Source organism: Hippichthys cyanospilos, chromosome 18 (assembly GCF_059441005.1).
Source record: "Hippichthys cyanospilos isolate Australia breed blue-spotted pipefish chromosome 18, RoL_Hcya_1.0, whole genome shotgun sequence".
In the NCBI taxonomy this organism is placed as follows: Eukaryota; Metazoa; Chordata; class Actinopteri; order Syngnathiformes; family Syngnathidae; genus Hippichthys; species Hippichthys cyanospilos.
The window spans coordinates 15,407,299-15,430,398 of NC_142386.1; the positions used below are offsets into that span (position 1 = coordinate 15,407,299).

A 23,100-nucleotide genomic window follows, 5' to 3' on the forward strand; every position below is an offset into this window, starting at 1 on the left:
AATGATCCCTAAGGCGAGATGAATCTGCAAAATATTGAAAATATGAAATGCGAAAGCTGTAAATATCAAATGTAAAATCGCCAATGTTTAGTCAGTGGGATTTTTGGCGTGAAAAACAGGAAATTGTGGGAAAACGATAACAAATGGGAAAAATCTGAATACACCCGGTCATCATGTGAATAATATGAAATTGGAACGTCGTGAATCGGATAATCTGGGAAGTAGAAGAAGCGAGCCAAAAAACGGGAGGAATAATAATAATAATAATAATAATAATAAAGAAAATGGCCAAAAACAATAACATGTGTGAAGGTTACACCTTCGCACAATTAGAAAAATCTTCATTTTGTAATAGGATTCCAATTCAGCATTCGTGTGTGCGTCAAGACCCACTTCAAAGGGAAGGCTTTTTACAAATCAACTAAAGTGCTTGTGTCTGCCAGCAGAGGGCACTAGCTGTTATTGAAGCTTTCCAAAATGAGGGCATTTTCCAAACAATTGGCCCCACATTTCCACAAATGGTCCCCAAAAACCTTTTGGCATTTGCGCATCACTAAAAATTCGTATACATTCACCTTAACACTCATTCTCTCCTTGACGAATGGCGGGGCGGATGACTCCTTTGTCTGGTAGTCTGGCGTGACGTCATCTTAATTGGGATATTCAACTCAAATCCAAAGAATCACATCCACAAATCCAAAGGAGAGTTTCATGCAAAAACATGGAGTCGTGGTGTGAAGTCATAGTCGCGCAAACGAGAATTGTATTCAAAGTACTTGGCAGTTGCAAGTTTTCAATTCATAAGTTCAACACAGTTTAGATTCGTACTCTTACGAAAACAATTCAACCTAAACACAATTTGGAGTTGTACTCATAGGAATTGTTAAACAGCAATATGCCTTTTTGTCAGCGATCTTACGCCATAGTACATCGGCAACAAGGCGGCCAATGAACCCGTCGGATCACGACGGCCCTCCTTTTCCGGTGAAAATCAACTAATGGTGTGCAGTTAGCGTCAACAGTAGTCTGGCATTGTGTTTACTGCTTAGCGTTTGTTCCTGACTGCAAACTTGAATCGGCAGTCAATTGGGTTGTTTTCGTACCGCCAAATTCAATTAGGCAAGCTTTTGTCTTAGCTTTGGACGGACTTCGTTTTATTGTGTCAGGAATGTTGGGTCCCTCTCCAGGGGAACCCGATAAGAAGCGGCGGCCAGCCCACGGCGCCCCGTCTCATATATGCTAGCTAGCTCGCTACGGTAGATCGTGTTATTGTTGCATTGTCAAAGAAAGGTCTGCTAAATGACGAGCTGCTGACTTTTTCCGACATGACGTCTGCTTCTGCTAAGGTAAATGAGCAATGTCACTCTAAAGCAAACAACATGTTTTGGATGTTTTCTTATATTTGAACCACGTAAGACTTTTTTTCTTTAATGAGCTGAGCTAAATATAGGTATGACTCGTTTCCGCTCTTTTTCACGTTCACGTTTTCGTGTGTTCACCTCACACGCAGGTTTTTGACGCTGAGATGAAGCCCCATGAACAATCGACACTTTTAATCAACTGCGGCAGCACATGTATTGACATTTTATGACCCCTCTTTTACGCAATTTTGGCGCTCTTATGCTTGTCATCAAATACAGATCCGGTAATTACAAGTAGTGATAGCGAAACGAAGCTTCATTCAGCAAGATTTCCAGTCAATTGGTTGCATATGGTGCAACATGGCATGTATGGTGTTTCATTTATTTACATTAGTTTTCCGTTTTGAATGGACGTGGAACGCATTTAAGTGATGTGTGCGAGAAAAAGGGATAAAGGTGCGGTTGAGCGAGATTGGCGTAGATTGAATGGGGTAACGAAAAGAATAAAGATTTGCCGTGTTATCCCATTTAGTAGGAAGACAGCAGAATTAGGACTCACGGCTTTACCCTTTGGAGATCCGAGAAGCCTCCTCTTGCCCTTTTACAAGGTTACAATGGTTCAAGGCCAGAGGTAAAATACAGGATGATGTGAAGGTATACAGTCGTATCACATTTGTGACTTGTTATGGGGTAAATAAATGATGATTAATTAATGGAAAATGAGATTGTCTGATCGTTTTTATGTCATGAAAGATGCTTTATCTTATGTCCAAGTACTTTTATTCTTTGCAGTTAAGACTAAAGGGTGCAAATATGGAATATATAAGAAGTCATTATATAGCACAATATGTTTTCTGTAATCTATATTGTTTACCTGTATTTGTATGTAATGTGTATCTATTTGTCTGTATTTGGTACATGCAGCATCCATTTCAACCTGTGGGCCTGGAAGGGGGCTCCTCCCACCTGTGGTCCCTTCTGAAGGTTTCTGATTTTCCCCAAATTGGGGTTTTTGAGTTTTCCTTCCCCTTCTGGGAGTTTTGACAGGGGATGCTGTTGTGTACCAGATGTCTCTGCATGACTTATTTTTTCGAAAGAAGTCTTGACATGGCCTCTTTTCATCTGTGAAGCCCTTTGAGACTTTGAGATGATTCAGGACTATACAAATAAAATTTGATTGATTTTAGGTGCACACAAATGAGTTTAAAACTGTCAAATTAGACGCAGGGATCAAACCCACACCACCATTATTGGAAGCATCAACTGCACCTGTGCTACGAGTGTACGATAACCAAGCAAACATGATTGGAATGACGTCACTGGTGTAATGAAAAAATGCTAATTTATACAAGTACGTCTCTGTTTTTATATATCGACATATCCTGATTTATTTTTTTAGTTTCATCCAATGTGTACAATGCTGAAGAAAATTATATACTGCTTAAATTTATGCCGTCCGGACAGTGACCGTGGTCAGAAGACATAAGGGAATTAGCCATCTTCTGGATATTTTTCTGAGAACATGGAACACCACCCATTTTTTTGTTTTGTTTTGTTTTGAGTTGGAAACGTGAGGTAATTTATGTTAGCTTTCTTAAGTCTTGTAAATGTCTTCACCTCTTGAAATCTTAACATATTGAAAACATTTCAAAACAATTTTTTCAAGTTTTTTTTTTTTTTTTTTTTTTTTTTTTTTTAGTAACATCAGTCTTTTTGATAAAAATCTTTATTTTTTTATCCCATACCTATAAAATGATAATGCCGAGAAAAGACAACGGTGTTTTATTGTAACTATAATGTAGATTTACATCACGATTGTCAACAAAATGGCTCATTTGCAAGGGATGTTGGATCAGGCTTTTTCAGACTGATACCACTGAGTGTATTCTTTGAGTACTCACCTGAAGTACTTTTGATGTATAGAATTTAACATAATTATGAGCAATGTATCAAACTTTTACATAGTGCCAACTACAGCTGAGGAGGACTTGCTCAATGTCATTTTTTTTTTTAAGCTTAAATATCACTGGCTGGTGCCTGCTGGCTCCATGAGTACTTAATACCTTAAAAGAAGGCTGGCGTCAACCATGTATCGGTTCTAGTCCATATTGTTTTTAACATTGTCTTATTACTCTTTATTTTTTTTAAGATGAGCTTGCACTTTATTCTTCCTGTACTACTGTGGTGCTGTGTTTTACTGGAAACTTAATTTCCCTGAGGGAACACTTCAGAAGGATAAATAAAGTATAATTGAATTGAATAATCATAATTGGTAATCAAATGCTGACTTCATCTCATTCATAGTCACAGAATCTTGCTTTTGCACCGTAATTGTTTACATAATTGTTACTAAAGTGATGCATCATAAATTTTTGGCAAAAAGTAACATTTGTGTTATCAATATGTTGCATTTGTGTTCTAATTCTTAATACAAAGTTGCTCGTTCCTTCTAATTGTCATGAAAATTTTGCTTTTCCTTTTAAAAGTTGTCTTTGTGTGATTGTTGGGCCAATTGGTACGCAGGTGGGCGAGATCTTCTCAGCGGCCGGTGCTGCTTTCAGCAAACTGGGCGAGCTGACAATGCAGCTGCACCCTGTGTCTGACAGCAGCCCTGCAGGGTGAGCCCGGCCACCAGTGCGGCTATGCTACACTGAGATAAGCGAAGGGTGCTAACTTCTAACTATTTTCAGGGCCAAGTGGACAGAGACTGAGATCGAGATGCTGCGTTTAGCCGTTCGGCGATTTGGTGACGACCTCAACAGCATCAGCAGTGTCATTAAAGATCGCACCGTGTACGTACGCGAAAAATTCTTAGCAGAGCTGATGAAGAAAACATTCCAGACCTTGTCCAAAAACCCTCTTTCATAATTTTAGCCCTCCTATGTAATTTTAAAAGGATAGCCTAAGCAAAAAATGTTCTTCACATTAAGATGGTATTCATTTGACTGTTGAAGAGATGTACAGTAGTGCAACTAGTCAAAATGGCCGCCCCTTGAGATGGATCAATAATGGCAGCTTCATTCGTAATACACAAATGCATCATCAGAATGCCATCTTTATACAGTGGTATGAAACAGATTGGGCACTCCTGATCATTTTCAAGATTTTCCAATACAAATCATTGATGGTCTGGATCAACAATTTCAGTAAAATATAACATATAGCAGATAAACTGTGATATTTGAGAAGTGAAGTGATCTTCATAGGATTTACAGAAAGTGTGCAATAAACATTTAAACAAACGTAGACAGGTGCATAAATTTGGGCACCCCAACATAGAAATGACAATATTTAGTAGAGCCTCCTTTTGTAGCAGTAACGGCCTCAAAACTCTACCTATGGCTTCCAATGAGGGTCTGGACTCTGCATTCTGGCTGAAGGTATTTTCATCTTTACAAAACATCTCCAATTCAGTCATGTTTGATGGTTTCTGAGCATGAATGGCCCACTTTAAATCACACCACAGATTTTCATTAATTTTCAGGTCTGGGGCTTGAGATGGCCATTCCAGAACATTGTACTTGTTCCTCTGCATGAATACCTTAGTAGAATTTTGACCAGTGTTTAGTGTTGTTGAAGTATCCATCCCTGGTGCAACTTCAACTTTGTCACTGATTCTTGAACATTGTGTGTCAAGAATCTTCTGATACTGAATCCATGCGAACTTGAACAAGATTGCCAGTACCTGACCTGGCCACACAGCCCCATAGCATGATGGAAGTACTACCAAATTTTACTGTGGGCAGCAAGTGTTGGTCTTGGAATGCTGTCTTCTTTTCCCCCCTTGCACACACGTGTGCGCAGAAAAGGCTGATTACGCATTACTCTCCCATACACCATCTCTTTGCGCAAAATACGCTGAATAGTTGACTGATGCACAGTGACACCTTAAGAAGTAAAATCATGTTGCTGGTTTGTGGGTTGAGTTTGAGTGTTCTCACCATTTTTCGCCTCTGCTTGGATAAGATTTTTCTTGGCCTGCCACTTCAGGCGTTAACTCAAACTGTGCCAGTGGTCTTTCCATTTCCCATCTTGTAAGTCCTTGCGACAACACGCAACATGTATGATAATAACAATCTCCCCTTTCTTTAAAACAAACAAAAAAAAAAAAACTGGGCAACAACATTGAACATCACAAATAACAGGGCAACAAGTTTTGAACATCAATAACAGCCACAAACAACTTGTTTCAATGTGCGCATGCACCCCTCCTCTAAGGCTTTCAAAAGCATGAGGGTTGAAGCACATTATTTAGTTAAGTAATCAGCTACCTAGTTGTAGCTTTGCATTTGACCAACGTACCTCTTTGATTTTATTAGTTTGTAGAAGCTCTTTCATACTGCTGATTTCTAACCTGAGTCTCTTTTCTGTGACTTGTTTTGTGGATTTTAGAGCTTCAAACAGGGAATGATTGTGTGTGACACAGATGAGAGGAAGAAGTTTGAGGTCAGGGTTTTTAGTGGTAATTTCAGAATAGAGTAGCCAAGAACAGTGCATTGTCAATCCTATCTGACATGGCAAGTGTTTCTCCTGCTAGTGTGCTCCTTACTACGTGCCTGACTTTTTTAGACTGCCAAAACAGTGGGGAGAATCTTCAATTTTTTTTTCCCATGAGAGCAATTAGTGTACCTCCTTGCGTGCCTCCGTCTGGAAGATTACCCAGCAAGGCATCACTGAATACAGCCAAACTCTACTCATCATTGTTGCCTAAATACTGAAACTTAAGTGTGACTTTTTCTGACTTAAGATTGCGGATTATTTTGTTGACTTCAATGACGGACTGGACAGTAGCATTTTTAATGTTTGATGCCAGGCTGCATACATCAAACATAACATCAGGTCTTGCTACCCACAAAATTTGTCCTATTTTAGACCTCAGCTGGTCTCCAATGTATTCAATGAAGCATCATTTTGTTTAGCTCGTGCTTTCAGTATAGGAACTGGTTGTAGGTTGTCAATGTAGGTGTGTTGATGCACCTGCACTACACTGTCAACAGTTACAATTCAAGTTCTTCTCGACCCACATGAAATACAGATTTGAGTACAGAGATGACGGTGGAAATGAATATTTGAATGAATGAATATTTCTTTAGCTTCCCTTCCACACCATACACACCAGCTTCTGGTGGTGGATGAATATAGATGTCTCTCAAGAGTTCCATTCCCCTGCAAAAAGGCAGATTTAATATCCATAGAATGAATTGTCCATTTCTTTTGACATATCATAGCTAAGAGCAGTCTGAGTGACTCTGACACACATGTGGGAGAATCTTTTTGCAATTCATGAATACTGTATTGACTTCCTCAAATCCTCTTTCCACAAGGCAAGGTTTGGGAACAATTCCCTTGGAAGTTTCTTTTAGTGTATAAACCCATCTAGTAGAAACATATCTTTGACCCTTGTCACCGATTTCTTCAAATACATTGTTTTTTCTCCAGTTTTTAATCTCTTGCTGTTTGGCAACATCAAAAGAGATGTCTCTTGCAATGAGTACATCAGCATCAGCATTTTCACATCCTATTTGAAGATTTTCATCTTGTGCCATATTTAACGTTTTTGTCCCTCGCTTCCATTAGGTTCAATGTATTGTAAATTGTACCGTTTTTGTACTGCCCCTTGGCTTTTCCTGTTCTGCCTAAAACTAGCAGTATGTTGGGTGTCATCATTTTTGTTTGTAAATGTGACTACCTGCCCTGGTCTCAATTTGACATCAGTAGTAGCAACAGCACTAGTTACATCACTTTTGGTTTCTGTCTCATCAATTTGTTTGTTAGTTTCTCCTTCAATTGGTTGTCTGTTGTTAGTAACTTGTTCTTCTTCTCCATTAACACTGTGTTCATCATCTGAACTCTCTGACACCTGATCTTGAACTTTGCTTTCATTTTCTTTGCAATCTTTGGGGAGACAGGGCAGAGCAGGCTGATTTTCATTTTGTGCATTTATTTTATTTAGCCTGGATTGGTGTACTCTGACAAGCATTCCACCATGTCTGATGAACACTAATGCTCCGTCCTGGCCAGTGACTACAGCAGGAACTTTCCACTCTGAACTATCAGCTCGTTTATGATACACTCTGTCTCCTGTTTCATAATTTTCATCTGTACATCTGAGCTGCTTGCGAAGTGCCCTTTTTATTCTTTCTGAGCATTCCACCTCTGTAAAAGCTTTTCTAGCAGCATGTAATGCTGCTAGGTGTTCTCCTACTCTACTACCCATATTGATGTTCCCTAGAGCAGGTAGTGTATCGACCAGAACAAAAGGAAGGCTGGGATTTTGTCCAAACACAAGCTGATGTGGACTATATCCATGCACATTGATCATAGAGTTTTTTTTTTTTTGCCATAAGTGCCCAGTCTAAAGCAGTTTGCCAACCACACAGATTTTCTTTTTTTACCTTTTAAAAGGATTTCAGTCAGAGTCAAATTATGTCTTTGTAGTAGTCCATTGCTCCAGGGACTGTAGCCCACTGTGGTCTTCGTCTCAATTTTGAATTTTTTTGCCATGTCTCCAATCCCCTCATTGTTGAACTCGCCACCATTGTCCGTAAAGATCAGTTTGCGAGCACTAGGGATACTTATCCATGAGTGAATGAAAGAGTTGACGATCTCTGAAGGTTTCTTGGTCCTCACAATATTTCCAGTGCTGAATTGTGTAAAGTGGTCGATGATGTGGAGGTACCAAACACCAGGCTCCAGCTCGTGTAGATCCATTGCCACTTTCTCATTGTATTCTGATGCCAAGGGTAATCCAACAGCAGGCTTGGGCTTTGTCCTGCGATGTTTCTGACAAATTTCACAATCGTGAATGAACTCCTCCATTAATGGCTAGACAATCTTCGTCAGTATTTCCAGAACTTTGAATAAGTTTCTGTAGCCAGTCTGCAGAGTCGTGACCAAATTGCTTATGAAGCTTCAGGAGCACTTTGCGTTTTTATTTAGAAGACATCTCTGTTGTAACTACAAGGACTTCACCCTTATTGCAGCTTTCATTTGTATATTCATCTCTGATATCCACACAATAGTGTCCCGAGCTCAAGAATTCAAGAGGCACTTGCTGATTAAACATGACAACGCTGTCTTTCTCCATATCTAGGACTGTTCCTGCTTTCTTTAAAGACATTTTGTTCAACAGTAAAGGAACATCAGCAGCAACAACTGCAGTTTCAATGTGGCATTTTGTTTGCCCAATTTTGGAAGGTATTTTTACTTAGAGCACACCACTTGTCCATCTCCAAATCTAAAAGGCCTGTAATTGTTTGCAACAGCTTGCTGATTTGGCTTTGGTTCAATTCGGTGATGTAGCTGTCCAGCCACTTCTCACCACACACAGTGCATGTGCAAACAGTGTAATAATGGCTGAACCCAATGATTCAGTTAGAAATACCTCAGAGTCCGTCATAACTTTAGTAAACAGTGTGATGTTACACTCATCCACACTGTCTTCTTCTGTTAACTTGACTTCATTTCTACGATGAGGACAATCTTTTGCCCAGCGGTACGTGCTCTGACAAATGGCGCATTTTGTCCGCTTACCATACTTGTCTAGTGGATTTGTGCCTTATTGCTGCTGTCGCTGTCCGCTCTGCGTTGGAATATGGCTTCTTCTAAATTTATCAGTCGTTCCAGACTTTTGATCTTTGAAAAAAACGGCATCTTTAACTTCGCTGCCGTTGCCTGCTCCGGGTATTTTTCCTCCGAAAATCCGCTTCAACGCTGATTTCATCGACGTAAAAGTCAATTTTGTGCACGCTGTAATTGCAAGCTGTCTACTCTTCTCTTCGAGACACGACATATCGAGGAGTTTAAACGCCCACACAACGTCAGGCCGAGTCATATTGTACTTTTCCATGCGGTTGTATCTTTGCGCAAAGTCTGTTATATAGTCTTCCATGGAAACCGCACTGCCTTTAGATATCAAATCAAAATAAGAGTATGCTTCATATGCGCGGTCTTTCTCTTCTCGTAAGAACACTGTGTCCAATTTAGTAAGCAATGTCTCCATACCATCATCTTTATTCATGTCTTCTGCGGATACTTCCAACTCGATTTCTCTGGCTCTTCCTTCGAGTCCCAGTGCCACCGCTAGCCTTTGCTTCTTTTTATCCAACTCCGTAACCAGTCTCCAAATGCTGACTTCATTTTTCCAGCACTCATATGGCCTGGTTTCGTCGAATTTGGGTGGTACCTTATGAAGAGGAAAACCATCCTCTGCTACCATTGAAAGTATTCGAAATTGCACACGTAGTTTGCAATTTACATATACAGTGGGCCCCCGGGTTACGAACTTAGGCTACGCTCGTATCTCGAATTGCTCGTATAGCGGGCAATCCACACCCATGTTAATTCGTGAATGCGTGCAACCCGCGCCGAAGCCTTAGGTAAAAACGTCACACCTTAGGTAAAAACGTCACACCGTATACATATATTAAAATTGAGTGACATAATCTGCTGTACACTTGTATTATGTAACAAATACAATGGATAAATGGCTTTTACCTTTGAAACGACGAGACTTGAGCTGGGTGTAAGCAGAGGGGGGCAGAGACCAACGCTCAAAGTCATCAAGGCGATAGATATGCTATTGGTCTTACAGTGTTACAGTAACTCTTTCAGTCAGGGTGCAAATCACGGAGATACTAAAACATCATCCTCTTATTTCTTCCTTTACCGCTGCTAGTAATTTTAGAAGCTATGTCTAACAGATAAAGTTTGCAAAGTCTTCACAACATTCCGTTTTTCACTCATTTTCTCTCCTTCCTTCCATCCTGTGCCATCAAGCTAGATAAAGGCATTCGGCCAATAGCATATCGGCATTTCTGTGATTGACGTGTGACGCCGGCCAATAGCATCTCCGTGAGTGAGACCGGGTGACCTTAATCGACCAATAGCATATTCGCATCTCCGTGACTGACTGATAATTATTCACACTTTTTTTTTTAAACGGTTGGAATGTATTGACAATTAATAAAAAAAAAACACACATTTAAACCAATGACAATTCTTTGTCCTGCAATCGGCACATTTAATTTCATGTCAGCTGTTTTTCCCTCTAGCTGTACAAACACTACACTTAAATGGTAATATATTTAGACACCGTGAGTGAGACAGTCAGTGTGACGTTCTAAGAGCAATAGCGTTCACGTTGCTGACATAAGTATCTACTGGTGATTTAAGTGACGCATCTGCTGAATTTAATGACGCAGTTAAGCGAGAACATTTTAACATACTCAATGGCTGGCATGTCGGATTGCTCGTAAGGCGAAAGGTTTGTTCGTAAGTGGGGGACAAAAATCTTCGTGATCCACGCTCGTAAGGCGAATTGTTCGTAAATCAGGGTGTTCGTAAGCCGCCGACTGTGTATGTATGTATATATATATATATATATATATATATATATATATAGAAGAGAGAGAGAGAGAGAGTAATTTATGTATAAATAAGTTAATGTGCCAGGTGCCACCTTTTGTGTTTACACCCAATATGGTGCCATACTGGGAGGAGAAAATGCAAATTGATAAAAAAAAAACACAGTCACATGTAGAGATTGTATCCATTTTTAATATACTTCAGTTTATACACAGTTAAAGAAAACGACTTGCCAGACTAGTATGCTACATTCTCGCAATTGGTCAAAGTGCTTTCTACTGGGGAAAGATTGACTTTACAGGGGCAAGATAAAATGATCAAATGACTGAAATGTTTTCATTTTCAGTTAGACAAGTTTGGCTGGCTGTATTAAAACCCCCTATGGCCTTTAGTTAGCCCATGTCTGTCTTAGAGTGGGGGTTAGGGGTGAGTGGGATTATAGCAGTCATCACCTGCAAATACTGAACAGAAGCATTGAACTGCTGATTTGTTGTAAACTGGTAATCTTGTATTTTCAAGTGGCCAGGGGATTGACGGGGATCACTCTTAAATTGGTAGTGATTAAAAATGGCACTGACAGATTGCCACTGACAAATTGCATGCCTTTTGTCCCACTGCAGTGCTCAGATCAAGAGCACAGTCAAGAGGAAGTTGTACGAGGACAGCAGGGTGCCCCTCGCCGTCGAATCATCCAAAAAGACCGCCAAGAAAGCCGCCGCTGCTCCTGCCCCAAATGCCACTTCCCCTTCTCTGCCAGCCACCCCCGCACCTGTATCCACCCCGCAGGTCGTTGTGGCAACGGGAATGCAGAGCACCACCTCCCTAGCCCCACCTATCAAGAAGCAGAAGACAGCGGGTACACCTCTCACCCTGAAAAAAATCCAAACATTGCATTGTCATTCAGATTATTTTGAGATCACTTCATGATAGCTGCATTTAACCATAGTCAACAAATTTACCATTGTGGAATTAGAAACAAAATGCTTTGTTTGTGCTCAAATGGTTTAATTCACCTTTCATGTCCAAGTTGTTAATGGAAGGTTACATTTGGACAAAACAACTTTATGTGAGCTTTTTTTCATTTTTTGGGACATTGTCATTCATGGGAAAAGTCAGAGTTAGTCTTGCCTCTTGTTTGCAGATGTGACGCTGAGCGCACTCAACGACTCGGACGTCAACTGCGACTTAGTAGACATGGACGGACTAGGCAAGAAACTCAACTTCGACCAAGGTCAGTTTCTGTCTGGTGCCTCCAAAAATATGTTTCACCGCTATGAGAAAATTGTCCGTCTTTTTTGACCAATTAGACAAGTTTTATGCCTAAAAAATGTGATATTCTTACCTCATAAGTTTTGGAATGGCAGGTCTTTCTTTGGTTGGGGGTGGTGGGGGGGGGCGCTAAACGGGTTGACCCACTGCCACCCTTTCTACACTACCATAGTTTTTGTACGTCCTGTTTGTTGGATAGTCCAGGTTTAGCTTGTTAGATTCTCATTTGGACGCAATTTTTACATTAACCCTTTACTGGGCACGGCAGCCGCTTTCGGCCGATAGTTTAAACAGGCAACAATGGCCTTTGTTAGGCACATGTTTTCTATGTTTAAGTCCTAAACGGGCAAGAATTTTCTGGATTTAAAAAAGTTTAGGTGTATGTTAGAATTTAAGCAATGGCTGTTAACAGACACTTTCGGCCATTTTGCTTGTTGAGAATATCGGCCTAAAGTGGCGCTGTGCCCAGTAAAGGGTTAAATCATGTATTGTATACTCTGTCATTAATTTCACCAACATCACACTGAAGTGATATGCCTAAGGCATGGAAGTCAGAACTCAAGACTATTACTAGAGGCTTCATTTGTGATATGTTATTTGCTAAACAAATGCAACCCTCCCTTCAAATTTACATTTTCACCCCTTAGTTGTCTTGCAGTCTTCTTTTTTTTTTTTAAATAAAAATGCCAGCATTGACATCCGTACCTTAGCCACGACTGTCACCAGGTGGTAGAAACAGCAAACAGTGCATATCGAGTGGATGTAATAAAAGAATAAAGTTGTACCGTATCAAATCAGTAAGAGCTGAAGAGGTAGACAAACCCAGACACATTTACTCATTTTTTTATTATTTTTTTTAAGTGACTATTTTTAAATATCTACTATTATTACTTATGCATTCCTGTGGTGTGAGACTGGTCACTTCCTTTTGGTCCCGCCCCCATGTTGGCCCACCTCCATTGTTTGGTGTCAAATGTCAGCATATTGTGTCGTTGCGCAGTTTTATTCTCAGGTCTTGACGACATGAATCCAAACCCACATATTCCCCTCTTCCTTTGCAAAAAAAAAACAAAAAAAAATCTCACTCGATATAGTTTCATTTGTATAAACATATTGCCTCTACACGCAAACCCATCTGCGCATCTTCAAATTCATTTTCAAGCACACCAAGCCACTAGTCAGCAGTAGATTTTTTTTCACAACATCATTTAAAAAAATTCAACTTTCATTAAACAAACAAAACCTTCGTCACAAGTCAAAGAATAAAAATGAAAAAAACAAAAAAGGCGAAGCCTGGCAATGGATAACAGAAACAGGAGCGCAATTTATTCTCTCCTGATTCCTTGATTTTGCATCAGACGCAGAGCAGGTGAGCTGTACGCTCGCAATAAACAAAGAAGTGAGGTGCTTGCTTGATGTATGTTACTTGTATAACGCAATGATGTAAACACAAACCTGCACTCTGAGAGTTTGGTGAATCTCCTTTTGCCATTGACTGTAGTTCATAGAGACCTTAGTTTTTAATGGAAACTCCATTAATTCATAATGGGGGAAAAAAAAACGGTCACATAAGCGGATGACAAAATGCAGACATTTACCGCCTCTTTGCAAAACCCCAGCATATGTGTAGACTGCATGTGCTTTTTTGTTGGTTAATGTATTTGCATTTGTTTTACTTGCAGTTGTTATTTCGTTTGTCTTTTTACCTCATTTCTGTTTGTAGCGTTCTGCTTTCAGCTTTTTCACTGTAGTTATGGACCAAACTAGTTGTCTATTAGGTTTAAACTGCAGGGCTTCATGCTCAATTCTGATTTTTTTGTGAGCTCCTTCACATCTTCTGGGTTAATGCCACCTGTGTGTGAACGCTAAACAGCCCAAAAGTGTCCCGCATGTGCATTGAGGACACAGTGACGTCACACGCAGCAGGCATGCCTTCATGTTTATGGAAGTACCTGGTGATGGAAATGGGCCTGCTGTCATACAGGAGCCAGGATATTTTTCATCTGTTAAATTTATAGAGTAAATTACATTGAGGAGGGGAGGAAAGAATTTTTTTGACTTGGTATTTTGTGCATTGCCAACAACAGCTCGCTGGCTGAGAGTGAGACAGAGACATACACCTCCAACCCCCTTCATTGAGTTGCCTCCACCTCATCTGCTATTGTTGATTTGGTTTTTCCAACATGCCTTTTTGAGCACAGAATTCTGATGTTTGTTGCTCATTTTCGATGTGCAAGTCAGATGAATGCAACCTGGCCATTCAGACTGAAGTCAAAAGAGGTTTCACATTTGGGACCACATAACCAAGATGCCTGGGTTGCATTTGAAAAAAAATCTGATTTGTGTCTTCCACAGTCATCAAAAGATCTGTTACAGGTCGTATGGGGGGGGGGCAAACATCTGAATTGGGTTACTTCAGGCTGCAGTGTGAACCTAGCCATAGTTAGTTATGATTATTTTTCACGGAATGGGAAATAATGTCTTGATTTTGAACAAAGGAATGGAAATGAAGTTTTCTATATGCCATTGATAATCAACAAACTTATTGACAGATTATGATAATAATTAGTTGTAGCCCCACTTTGTTTATTTTCATGGGAGGCATTGGATTGTGTGAGTCCATTTGAAAAGCCACCAAACGGACACGAGACCGCCACAAGCCATTTGCCCATTATTTCCCCATCTCAACACAAGCGCTTTCACCACACCAGTGGCTTTCTGCTGTTTTTTTTTTTTTTTTTTTTTTCCCTTCTCACCGCGCTGTCCAAATCAAACGGTGAACTTGACTTTTGGCCATCCAGAATGGGTCAGCGTTGTTTGTGCTTCACAGAAAATCTCAACCTGGATTCCAGCCTCATCATCAACCCAGGCGACCTCCCGTTGCTCTCCCGCTGACCGGCACCACCTATAGGTTTTCAGCATACTTCTGCTTAGAAGGCCGCAAGCTTCAGATATCAGCCATCCGAATTGTTTACAGTAAATTTTAAATATGTAATTGGAGGCTTGTTTTCTGACTTGTTTTGACAATGGCACAAACCGCTAACAATTAGTAATGTTCCATTCTGATAAAGTGCTCACGTTGAAAGCATGCAGAGCCACAGATGAAATGATCCAGACCTTGTTTTATTTTCATAAAAATATTTCAGTTCCCACAGAGGCTCATTTTATTCCTTCTTATGCTATGTTCACTTCGACACTTCATCACTTATTTACACAAACTGCTCATCATTTGACAAAAATCCAAAAAGGGTAGCGGCATTTATTGTCATCTTTGGTTTGAAAACAGTGTTGTCTTGAATTTCTTTCCTCATTGATCTTTTTGACTTCACAGAAACTGTTGAACTTTGATGCAAGTAACATGTTAAAATCGAGTACTCAGCATTGATTTTGAGTCCACCATTGTCCCAGATGGCAGTCAGTCAAAAATGCCTGCACTTCGCTCGTTGGAATTATGAATTTATAAGGCAATGTCAAAATGACTTTATTCTTATGTTACAGTCAATCCCCACATTATTACACTTTTAACCTTCCATCCTTTATCTGTAGCCACTTAATCCTCTCTAAGGTCACTGGCTATCTGGTGCTTATCCCAGCAGTCTTAGTGCATTAGGCGGGGTCTGGTTGCTAGCCAATCGCTGGGCACTCAGATGAACACCCATTCACGCACCCAACCTCACGTAAGAATAATTTACAGTGTCCAGTACACCTACCATGCATGTTTATCCATTTTGTTTTGGTTTTTTTCCCCTGCCACTGTATACACGCAAGTCTGAATTTCGAATACTGTACATCATTAGTGTAGGAGTACATTGAGCCACAACCTCCCAAGCAGCACTAATGGAAGACATGTAGTGGAACTGAGTCTTGTTCTCCACTGTTGGTTTTGACTTAAGCCAATTCCCCAACATTTTCTTAACCGAACTGGACACTCTGTGGACTTTTGCACAGTGCTGCACACCAATGGTTCTCAAATGGGGCTCCACAAAATGATTAGCAATAAGAGAAAATAAGACTTACCCCTCCAGTACATTTCACTTTTGGGCTAATTATTAGCACGGATATTGCTGTATTGCATCATAATCTAGAGCAATCTCTAGGTTTTGATTTCAGGTGAGTTTAGTTCTATTTAGAAAAAAAGCCTTGCAATATGACAGGCATACAAGAATAAAGTTGTACATTTAATTCACTTGTTCCGTCGCTAAAACTGGCTTAGCTAGAAAAAACAAGTACTCGTTAAATGAGGCATTTCAATCATTGTACTTTTTTGCCTTATAACATTTTCTCAAAATATCAAATTGTTATACCATTTGGATGGTGGGTGAAGGAGGGAGCACAAGGTAGATCTAATGTGTAAGATTTAGACCATTTCTAAATAAAAAGGAATATTTAATGATTATGAATTTTTAAAACTTGCAAATAAATGTGTTTTTAACGACCAACTGTTTGTTTTAAATATAATCGTAGGTCAAGTTATTAAATTATATTACATTGTGTGTAGCACTCCTCTGGAAGCTGCCATGCCTGTTATAGCTATAGACAATGGTAAATGCAGCACCCCCTGCTGTCTGTGATAAAAAACGGTCTAAATCTTATATATTGTCAATTTAAGTACAGTAGTTGCATGAAAAAATTCTCCCTGTGGGTGTGGACTCGTTTCAAAACTGTTGCTGTAAGCGGTCATGGGTAAAAAAAATGTACAGGTGGTGATATTGAGACATAAGTGTCCACTTGGGAGCACCGCAAAATCCAGTGTCAACAAATCAGCTGACTGAATGTCAAAATTAGGGTTGCAAGATGGGAAATTTGGGAAAAAAAATTCCACATTGGAAACTACATGGAAATCGGGTTTTCACAGAATTTTGCAATCCTACTCAAAATGGTGACTTAGTCCTAAGGCACTTTCAGGTTTGCTCCGCTTGTCCGCCTTTCTAGACAGGCCCCATGTGTGACATCATTACCATGGGACAAAAAATGTGTCAGTGGGGCCGGGTTTAATGTGGTGGGTGGGTGGTGAATGATGTGAAATTGGGCGGAGACAACAGAGGAACACCTCCGCCTGGAGTGGAGTCTGCAGCTGAGGTACTGTGGGCAGAGACAAGAAAACAGAAATATTGATGGGCAAAGAAATCTTTTTTTTTTTTCACAAGAACTACTTTTTTTTTTATTTTAATTTTAATTGATTAATTGGATTGACTTTTTTTTTCTTCTAATCCATCCGTTTCCAATTGCTTATTTGAGGTATGTCATGTGAGCAGCAGTTTTAGAAGGGAAGGTAAGACTTCCCGCTCTCTAGCCACTTTGTTCAGCTTCTCCAGGGATCTCCAGGCCAGCTGAGAAACACTGCATTTCTCGGGTCATCCCCGGATCCTCTTGCCAGTGGGATATGCTTGGAACACCTCACCACGGAGGCATCCGCGGGGCTTCCTAACAATTGCCCGAGCCACCTCAGATGGCTCTTCAACATGGTGGAGCAGCAGCTCTACTCGAGTCCCTCTCAGATGACCTAGCTTCTCACCCTATCTCTGAAAGGAAAGTTTGGATTCCGTGTGTGCGAATCCCATTTCGGCCGCTTGTAACCGAGATCTCGATTTGGTCACGACCCAAAGCCACGACAATAGGTGAGGGCAGATTTAAAAAGGAAAAAATAAGTACAACGAATTCAACAGGATGACCTTGGGCGTCAACATAAGCAATCAAAGCTAACTACCAATGTTACCTCGAGCTATAGAGCTATAGAGTAAGTTGTTTGAGCATCACATTGTGATATTTTATGAAGGGCATCAATGTTCGTGGATGGCTCTAAATAGGGATGTTTTTTAATTAATAGTTAATTTGGTTTCACAAACGAATTTGCGAGCAGGTAGTTGTCAATTTGATGGTGGGGAGCATTATGATTGAAAGCAAAGAAAGGCAGAGTGCTGCGATTGGTCATCACCTGAGAGCATATCTACTGTGATGGGCAGGGTCTAACACTCCAGCCACAAAAAGCTTCTTCGGGGGACTGTCTGACTCCGCCCCTCCTGAAACAACATCAAGAGAGGACATATCAACTCTGATTGACATCAGTACATTCATACCTTCACTTAAGCGTTTTGTGGGTTTAGGCACCAAGCTTGTAACTATTGGCTTGTAATATCAAGTCACTTTTTCCCACTGAAATACTATCAACGCCTTCCAGACACCTCGTAAATAATTTTTAAACCCAGAAAATAGCGCTAGATTTGTAGAAAAGTTCAGAAAATTAAACTGATTTTGATTCAGTTCCTGGCTTGTGGTGTTCGTAACATCTGTCAGAAAATTGGCACAAATGCACTTCCAAGTGTGTGACTTAAAAAAAATTATAAGAATCAATCTGCTTTCATGAAAAAAAGTCAAAAGAAGATTCACTGCTAACAGACAGATGGTCCGGGAATTTATGCACTTCGTAACTCGAGCAAAAACTAGTTGGGGCTTTAGTAAATTAAGGTGGCGCTGTCTATAAAGCTAGGTATTCATTGAAAACATGGAAACCTTTTCTCTTGAGTGGTGTCAAAGCGGGGCATCTGATGTTGGCTCTGCTGGAAAAGTTGAGAGGTAGCAAAGATAGCTCATGAGTTAGAGTAAAGAAAACTAAGGGACATTTCCATAAATCAGGGAAGGGAGCAAGCGAAAGAGAGCTAAGTCCCAGCTGAGTGAGTGGTTGTACCCCAACCTCCTGGTGAGACTCGGCGAAGAGTTTGGCGTCAAACCGCTTTCCTGCCAACTGAACCCCTGACACAAAGGCAAACGAGCTTAAGTGTACACACCATGAGCGCAAAAAGGCGAGTATCAAGACGCACCTGGGTCAGCGGGCACTGCTGCCACTGGCTGCTGGCCGTAGCCACAAGCTGACAGGAATTGCTGGAATGCAAATCAGAAGTGTGGATGTGAGCGGCCACAAAGTGGGCAGAGCCAGTGTGGTGCACCTGAGTCTGTGCGCTGGGTTCCCGTGAAGCGATGCCTCCATGTTGTCATCCTGCACAAACACGTCATATTGACTTCAGGAGTGTAAGTAAAATGAAAGTGCAAACAAAAAGCTCATTTTGGAGACAAGCTGCTATTTGGGAGAACAGTTGTTGTTGTTTATTCTTTTTTTTTTGGGGGGGGGCAGGACTTTGATGCTGGTTCAAATTTAAATTGTCATGCTCTAGTCAGTTTATTAGAATGCACTTTTTTTTTTTGTTGACACAACTTGTAACTTGTAACATTTTACTCACCATCTGTGAAAAATAACGGGGATCCAATGGCTCAAAAACTTGACATTTAACAGAAAATCTGAGCTTCGTTTTGGATTCTGCACCCCAAAACAGCTGTCAGATCCAACTCAATAATAATTGAGTAACTGTCCCAACCTATTGCACTGAGGAAAAAAACGCCACAACATGCAAACTGACCTGTGACGGACAGCTGCAGTTGACGGACACCCGTCTTTGTCGCTGTGAGACGACTGGACTGCATGCGGTCATCCGCTCACTGATGGACGTAAACACCACAATGACACATGAAAATTGTTTTTAAATTGTGTATTGGTCTTGTTGGGTCTTAATGAGAATAAAAAAATAAATAAGAATATTGACTTATAATTGATGCACCAAAAGGTCCATTACGGTCTGTTAATGTTAACACCACCAACCTGACACTGGTGATCATAGGAGCGCTGATTGTCCGACGTAAAGCCCCGGCAGCTGCGCCTGCGCACTGGTCCACTTCCATCCGCTCCATCGTGCTGGGCGCGGGCCCGACGACGGACGGCGCTCGCAGCCGGCCCGCGAAGCCTCCCAGTCGGCCGAGAGCTCCACTCGAGTCCGCTTAGGAGCCTGACCCGCAGGCCTCGCTCACGAAACGCCGACGATTGACCGCCGGTCGGATCGGCGACGCGGCCTTCTTTCTATCGCATCGCCCCCCTAAGCACACAAACGCACACATTCAAAATAATAATGAAAGGACGACGCGGTTCCAGTTCTGACCCAAAAGCTATTCGAAGCGTTAGTCAAAATCAACAGAGACCAAAGTTGACGACCAAAATCATGAATTTAAAAATCTGTCAAAATCTGCAAAATTCGCGTCGGAACATGAGAACCAAACAGGATGATTCCAACTTTGTCCGGCAGTCCGCACACACTTTGCTCACTTTTCTGAAGTGGGGCGCTTGGCTCCCGCAGAACCGGGCCAGGGTACCGTCCCACCCTTACGCGCGCCCGACGCGTTTCGAGAACATGTTGAACGGATTCGGTACAGCCAGCAATTTTCAGGCAACACTTTGACGAAAGAAGAGACAAAAAAAAAAAAACATCAACAGTCATCAGCAGAAGAAAGGGAGCGAGCCCTCGTGTGGCTGCAAAGAAAACTACAGTACGGGCGCTGGAAAGTTTGACGCATTCAACAACAAAAAAACCTGTAAAATAGATTTGTTGAATAGGACCTTATGTCTAAAGCCTAATGTATTTGATTACATTTCTGTGGTTGATAGAATTATACAGTGTTTATAAGAGTGGCTCTGTTGTGTGCGCGCGCGCTGTGCGTATGCCTCTGCGTAATTTGGCCACTAGAGGACAGCGATGTGCACGATGTGCTTAGTTTCGCGGATATAAAGAATACTGAAGAACTTGGACAGAGAAGCAACACTTAACTTAGCTAGCCCGTTACCTCCGGTGATCTCGTGGCTAAATGTCGTCGCTGCGGGTGTTATGCGTGCACGGCTACCGGCAAAACGCTGCCTTGTTCCGGGCGAAGACGGGTGCCCTACGGAAGCTCCTCAAAAACAAAGTCCACTTTGTCTACGTGGACGCGCCACACTTGCTGGTGGTACAGGGTGAAGGAGATCTTCAAAGTGAGGCTGGCTCAATTCCCCCCCGTCTTGCTGCTTAATGTCAATTCTTAAAAACACTGCGTAACGCAGTTGCTTCGTCAATGTTACGGTGTCGTTCCCACGAAGCAAATCTGAAGTCAAACGTGGATAGAAGGCGCAGTTTATTGAATGGCCACTCGATGGCGGTCTGAGTGAATTCGCCCAAATTAAAAGTAAAGTTAAAGATGAATGTTTGTAAAATCGACAGCATAGAAAAGACACAAATTAAATAATTCCTGGTTTCGTCCACATCATCCATTTGCTGTCTTTGTGCCGTAGGCTGGTACTTCCTGAACTGATTGTCCAATATCACACAGAAGTGGGACCACTCACAAACACACTTAAAGGGATAGCGTGTATGAATTAGACCGTTTTTTTTTTTTTTTTTTTTTTTATTACGGGCAGCAGGGGGTGCAGCAGGTGCTGCATTTACCATTGTCCGTATCTTTAACGAACATGTCCACCTCCGTGGACATGAAGTGCCACCCCCCATGTAATACCATTTATTGATAACTAGAGCTATGGTTATATTTAAAACACACTGTTGGTCATTAAGAACACATTCATTTGCAACTTTTTGAAATTTACTATCATTTGTTCATTTTTAATGAAAAACTAACGGTCTAAGTCGTTCACACTGTTCCGGGGCAATTTGGAGTGTCCAATTCACTGGTCCATAACTTGTCAGAAATGTTTGATCAATGATTTATGGTCAGCAGTTTTTTTTAGAAATGGGTTTTTGAGAAAAGACAAACTTGTTTATTCTCCTTTTATGAAAGGATTAGAGAAGTCTTGACAATATTTCATGTTAACACAATGCACAGGATTTGGACAATTGACCATTACAATATTTATTAATGAATTTGGTAGTGAATTAGTTGTCACTCAGTCCGATGTCACATCTGTAGTCAACCGTTTAAAACAATAATCTGCAATCATTTTCAATGACAATCCCACTTTTGTAATTTGTACAATTTGTTGTTACCTGCCTTCATTGTCCAAAAGTGATGAGGCAGTGTTGAAATAATGCTCTTATCCCCAGAGATGACTTGCATGTATGTACAGGTACAGTATGCCTGCTTATGTCAAAACCAAATGTTCCTATCAATGCTTGATGTACCCTCTCTTTTTATTTCTCAACATTTTCTTTGAAATTGAGTGGAAACGTTTCAGAAACATACATGTCCAATATTAATGTGATGGTTGTTTTCATTATTGTTGGCGGAGACCAGGACGCCCGAGGCTGGTGGTTCTCGGACCCGGGTGCCCAAACCTTTAGTGCGCAGCAGCAGTGCGCAGAAAGTGGGGGCCTGGACGAGAGCATTGCAGCGGTGCGCAAGGCAGTGTTGCGAGACGGCCCATTTGATGGCATCTTGGGCTTCAGCCAAGGCGCCGCCCTGGTGGCCATGCTGTGTGCACTGCAGGAGTCCAACGCCGAGCCAGATTTCACCTTTCGCTTTGCCATCCTGGTCGCTGGGTTTCGCAGCGTCTGCACACAGCACATCAGGTAAGGCTGACAAAAACTTTACCATGTGTACATATGTTAAAAAGACAACTTTGTTGTCCTTTGCACGACTTCTTCAGTTTCTACTCAAGGCTGCTCCAGATGCCATCCATGCATGTGTTCGGCCTGCAGGATGGCGTGATTCCTGCCGGCATGAGCCGGGATCTCCTCTCGCTCTTCCAAGACCCATACGTGCTCACACATCCTGGCGGACATTTTGTCCCTACTGTCTCAGCCCACAAGCAAAAGTACCAGAGCTTTCTGGAGCGCTTCCTTTAGTGGAGGACACAAATGAAATACACAGCATTTGCTTTGAAATCTCACTTCTCCTTGTAAATCAATCACGACGAAAAGCCCTCTAAACTAATAAGAACTATGGGAATTGGTGAAAAAGTTTGATTTGTCTGATTTCACGTGACCTCCCTAACTTTGAAAATCCAAACAGCTCCTCATTCAGTATGTGTAATTTTGAAGTTTATCAATAAATGTGCATTCGAAGGCCAAATTATCACATGTAACAATCCATTTGCAATATAAATATCAACATTAGAAGTCCAAACATCACTAATGGCAGCCTGTTGGAAGAGTTTATCTTACTGCAAGAGTGAACATCATCAAGAAGCATACCAATCGGAAGTCCCAACTATCGATAATAATCATCTTTTTTAAATTCAGATATCAGTATATTGTCTCATTTTCAGCTGTAAACATTACCGATGTCAAACATTTAAATA

At 41.1% G+C, this 23,100-nt stretch overlaps 3 protein-coding genes across 10 annotated transcripts; 2 read left to right on the forward strand and 1 right to left on the reverse strand.

Moving 5' to 3' along the window:
- The first annotated feature begins 998 nt into the window (after positions 1-998).
- bacc1 (BPTF associated chromatin complex component 1) lies at positions 999-15,148 on the forward strand. The gene is made up of 6 exons (XM_088441517.1): positions 999-1,346; positions 3,885-3,979; positions 4,052-4,153; positions 11,348-11,583; positions 11,869-11,958; positions 14,827-15,148. The coding sequence occupies exons 1-6, from the start codon at positions 1,326-1,328 to the stop codon at positions 14,889-14,891; spliced, it is 609 nt and encodes a 202-aa protein (XP_088297643.1). The 5' UTR covers positions 999-1,325; the 3' UTR covers positions 14,892-15,148.
- Positions 15,099-21,156, reverse strand: LOC148409138 (uncharacterized). 7 transcript variants are annotated; one of them, XM_088441519.1, is made up of 10 exons: positions 20,661-21,155; positions 20,146-20,272; positions 19,648-19,918; positions 19,409-19,487; positions 18,941-18,990; positions 18,815-18,875; positions 18,682-18,746; positions 18,507-18,553; positions 17,932-18,016; positions 15,099-17,078 (listed from the first exon to the last, which is right to left on the reverse strand). In XM_088441519.1, exons 3-10 carry the CDS (start codon positions 19,734-19,736, stop codon positions 16,988-16,990), a joined length of 567 nt encoding a protein of 188 aa, XP_088297645.1. In that variant the 5' UTR covers positions 19,737-19,918; positions 20,146-20,272; positions 20,661-21,155; the 3' UTR covers positions 15,099-16,987. The 7 variants fall into 7 exon arrangements, with proteins under 7 accessions (XP_088297645.1, XP_088297651.1, XP_088297650.1 ...); XM_088441525.1 differs by having other exon boundaries at positions 18,507-18,550; positions 18,688-18,746; positions 20,146-21,156; XM_088441524.1 differs by having other exon boundaries at positions 18,688-18,746; positions 20,146-21,156.
- On the forward strand, positions 20,593-22,871 carry ovca2 (OVCA2 serine hydrolase domain containing). Of its 2 annotated transcripts, none has more exons than XM_088441515.1 (3): positions 20,593-20,844; positions 22,084-22,369; positions 22,447-22,871. In XM_088441515.1, exons 1-3 carry the CDS (start codon positions 20,682-20,684, stop codon positions 22,643-22,645), a joined length of 648 nt encoding a protein of 215 aa, XP_088297641.1. In that variant the 5' UTR covers positions 20,593-20,681; the 3' UTR covers positions 22,646-22,871. The 2 variants fall into 2 exon arrangements, with proteins under 2 accessions (XP_088297641.1, XP_088297642.1); XM_088441516.1 differs by having other exon boundaries at positions 22,090-22,369.
- Positions 22,872-23,100: the final 229 nt, after the last annotated feature.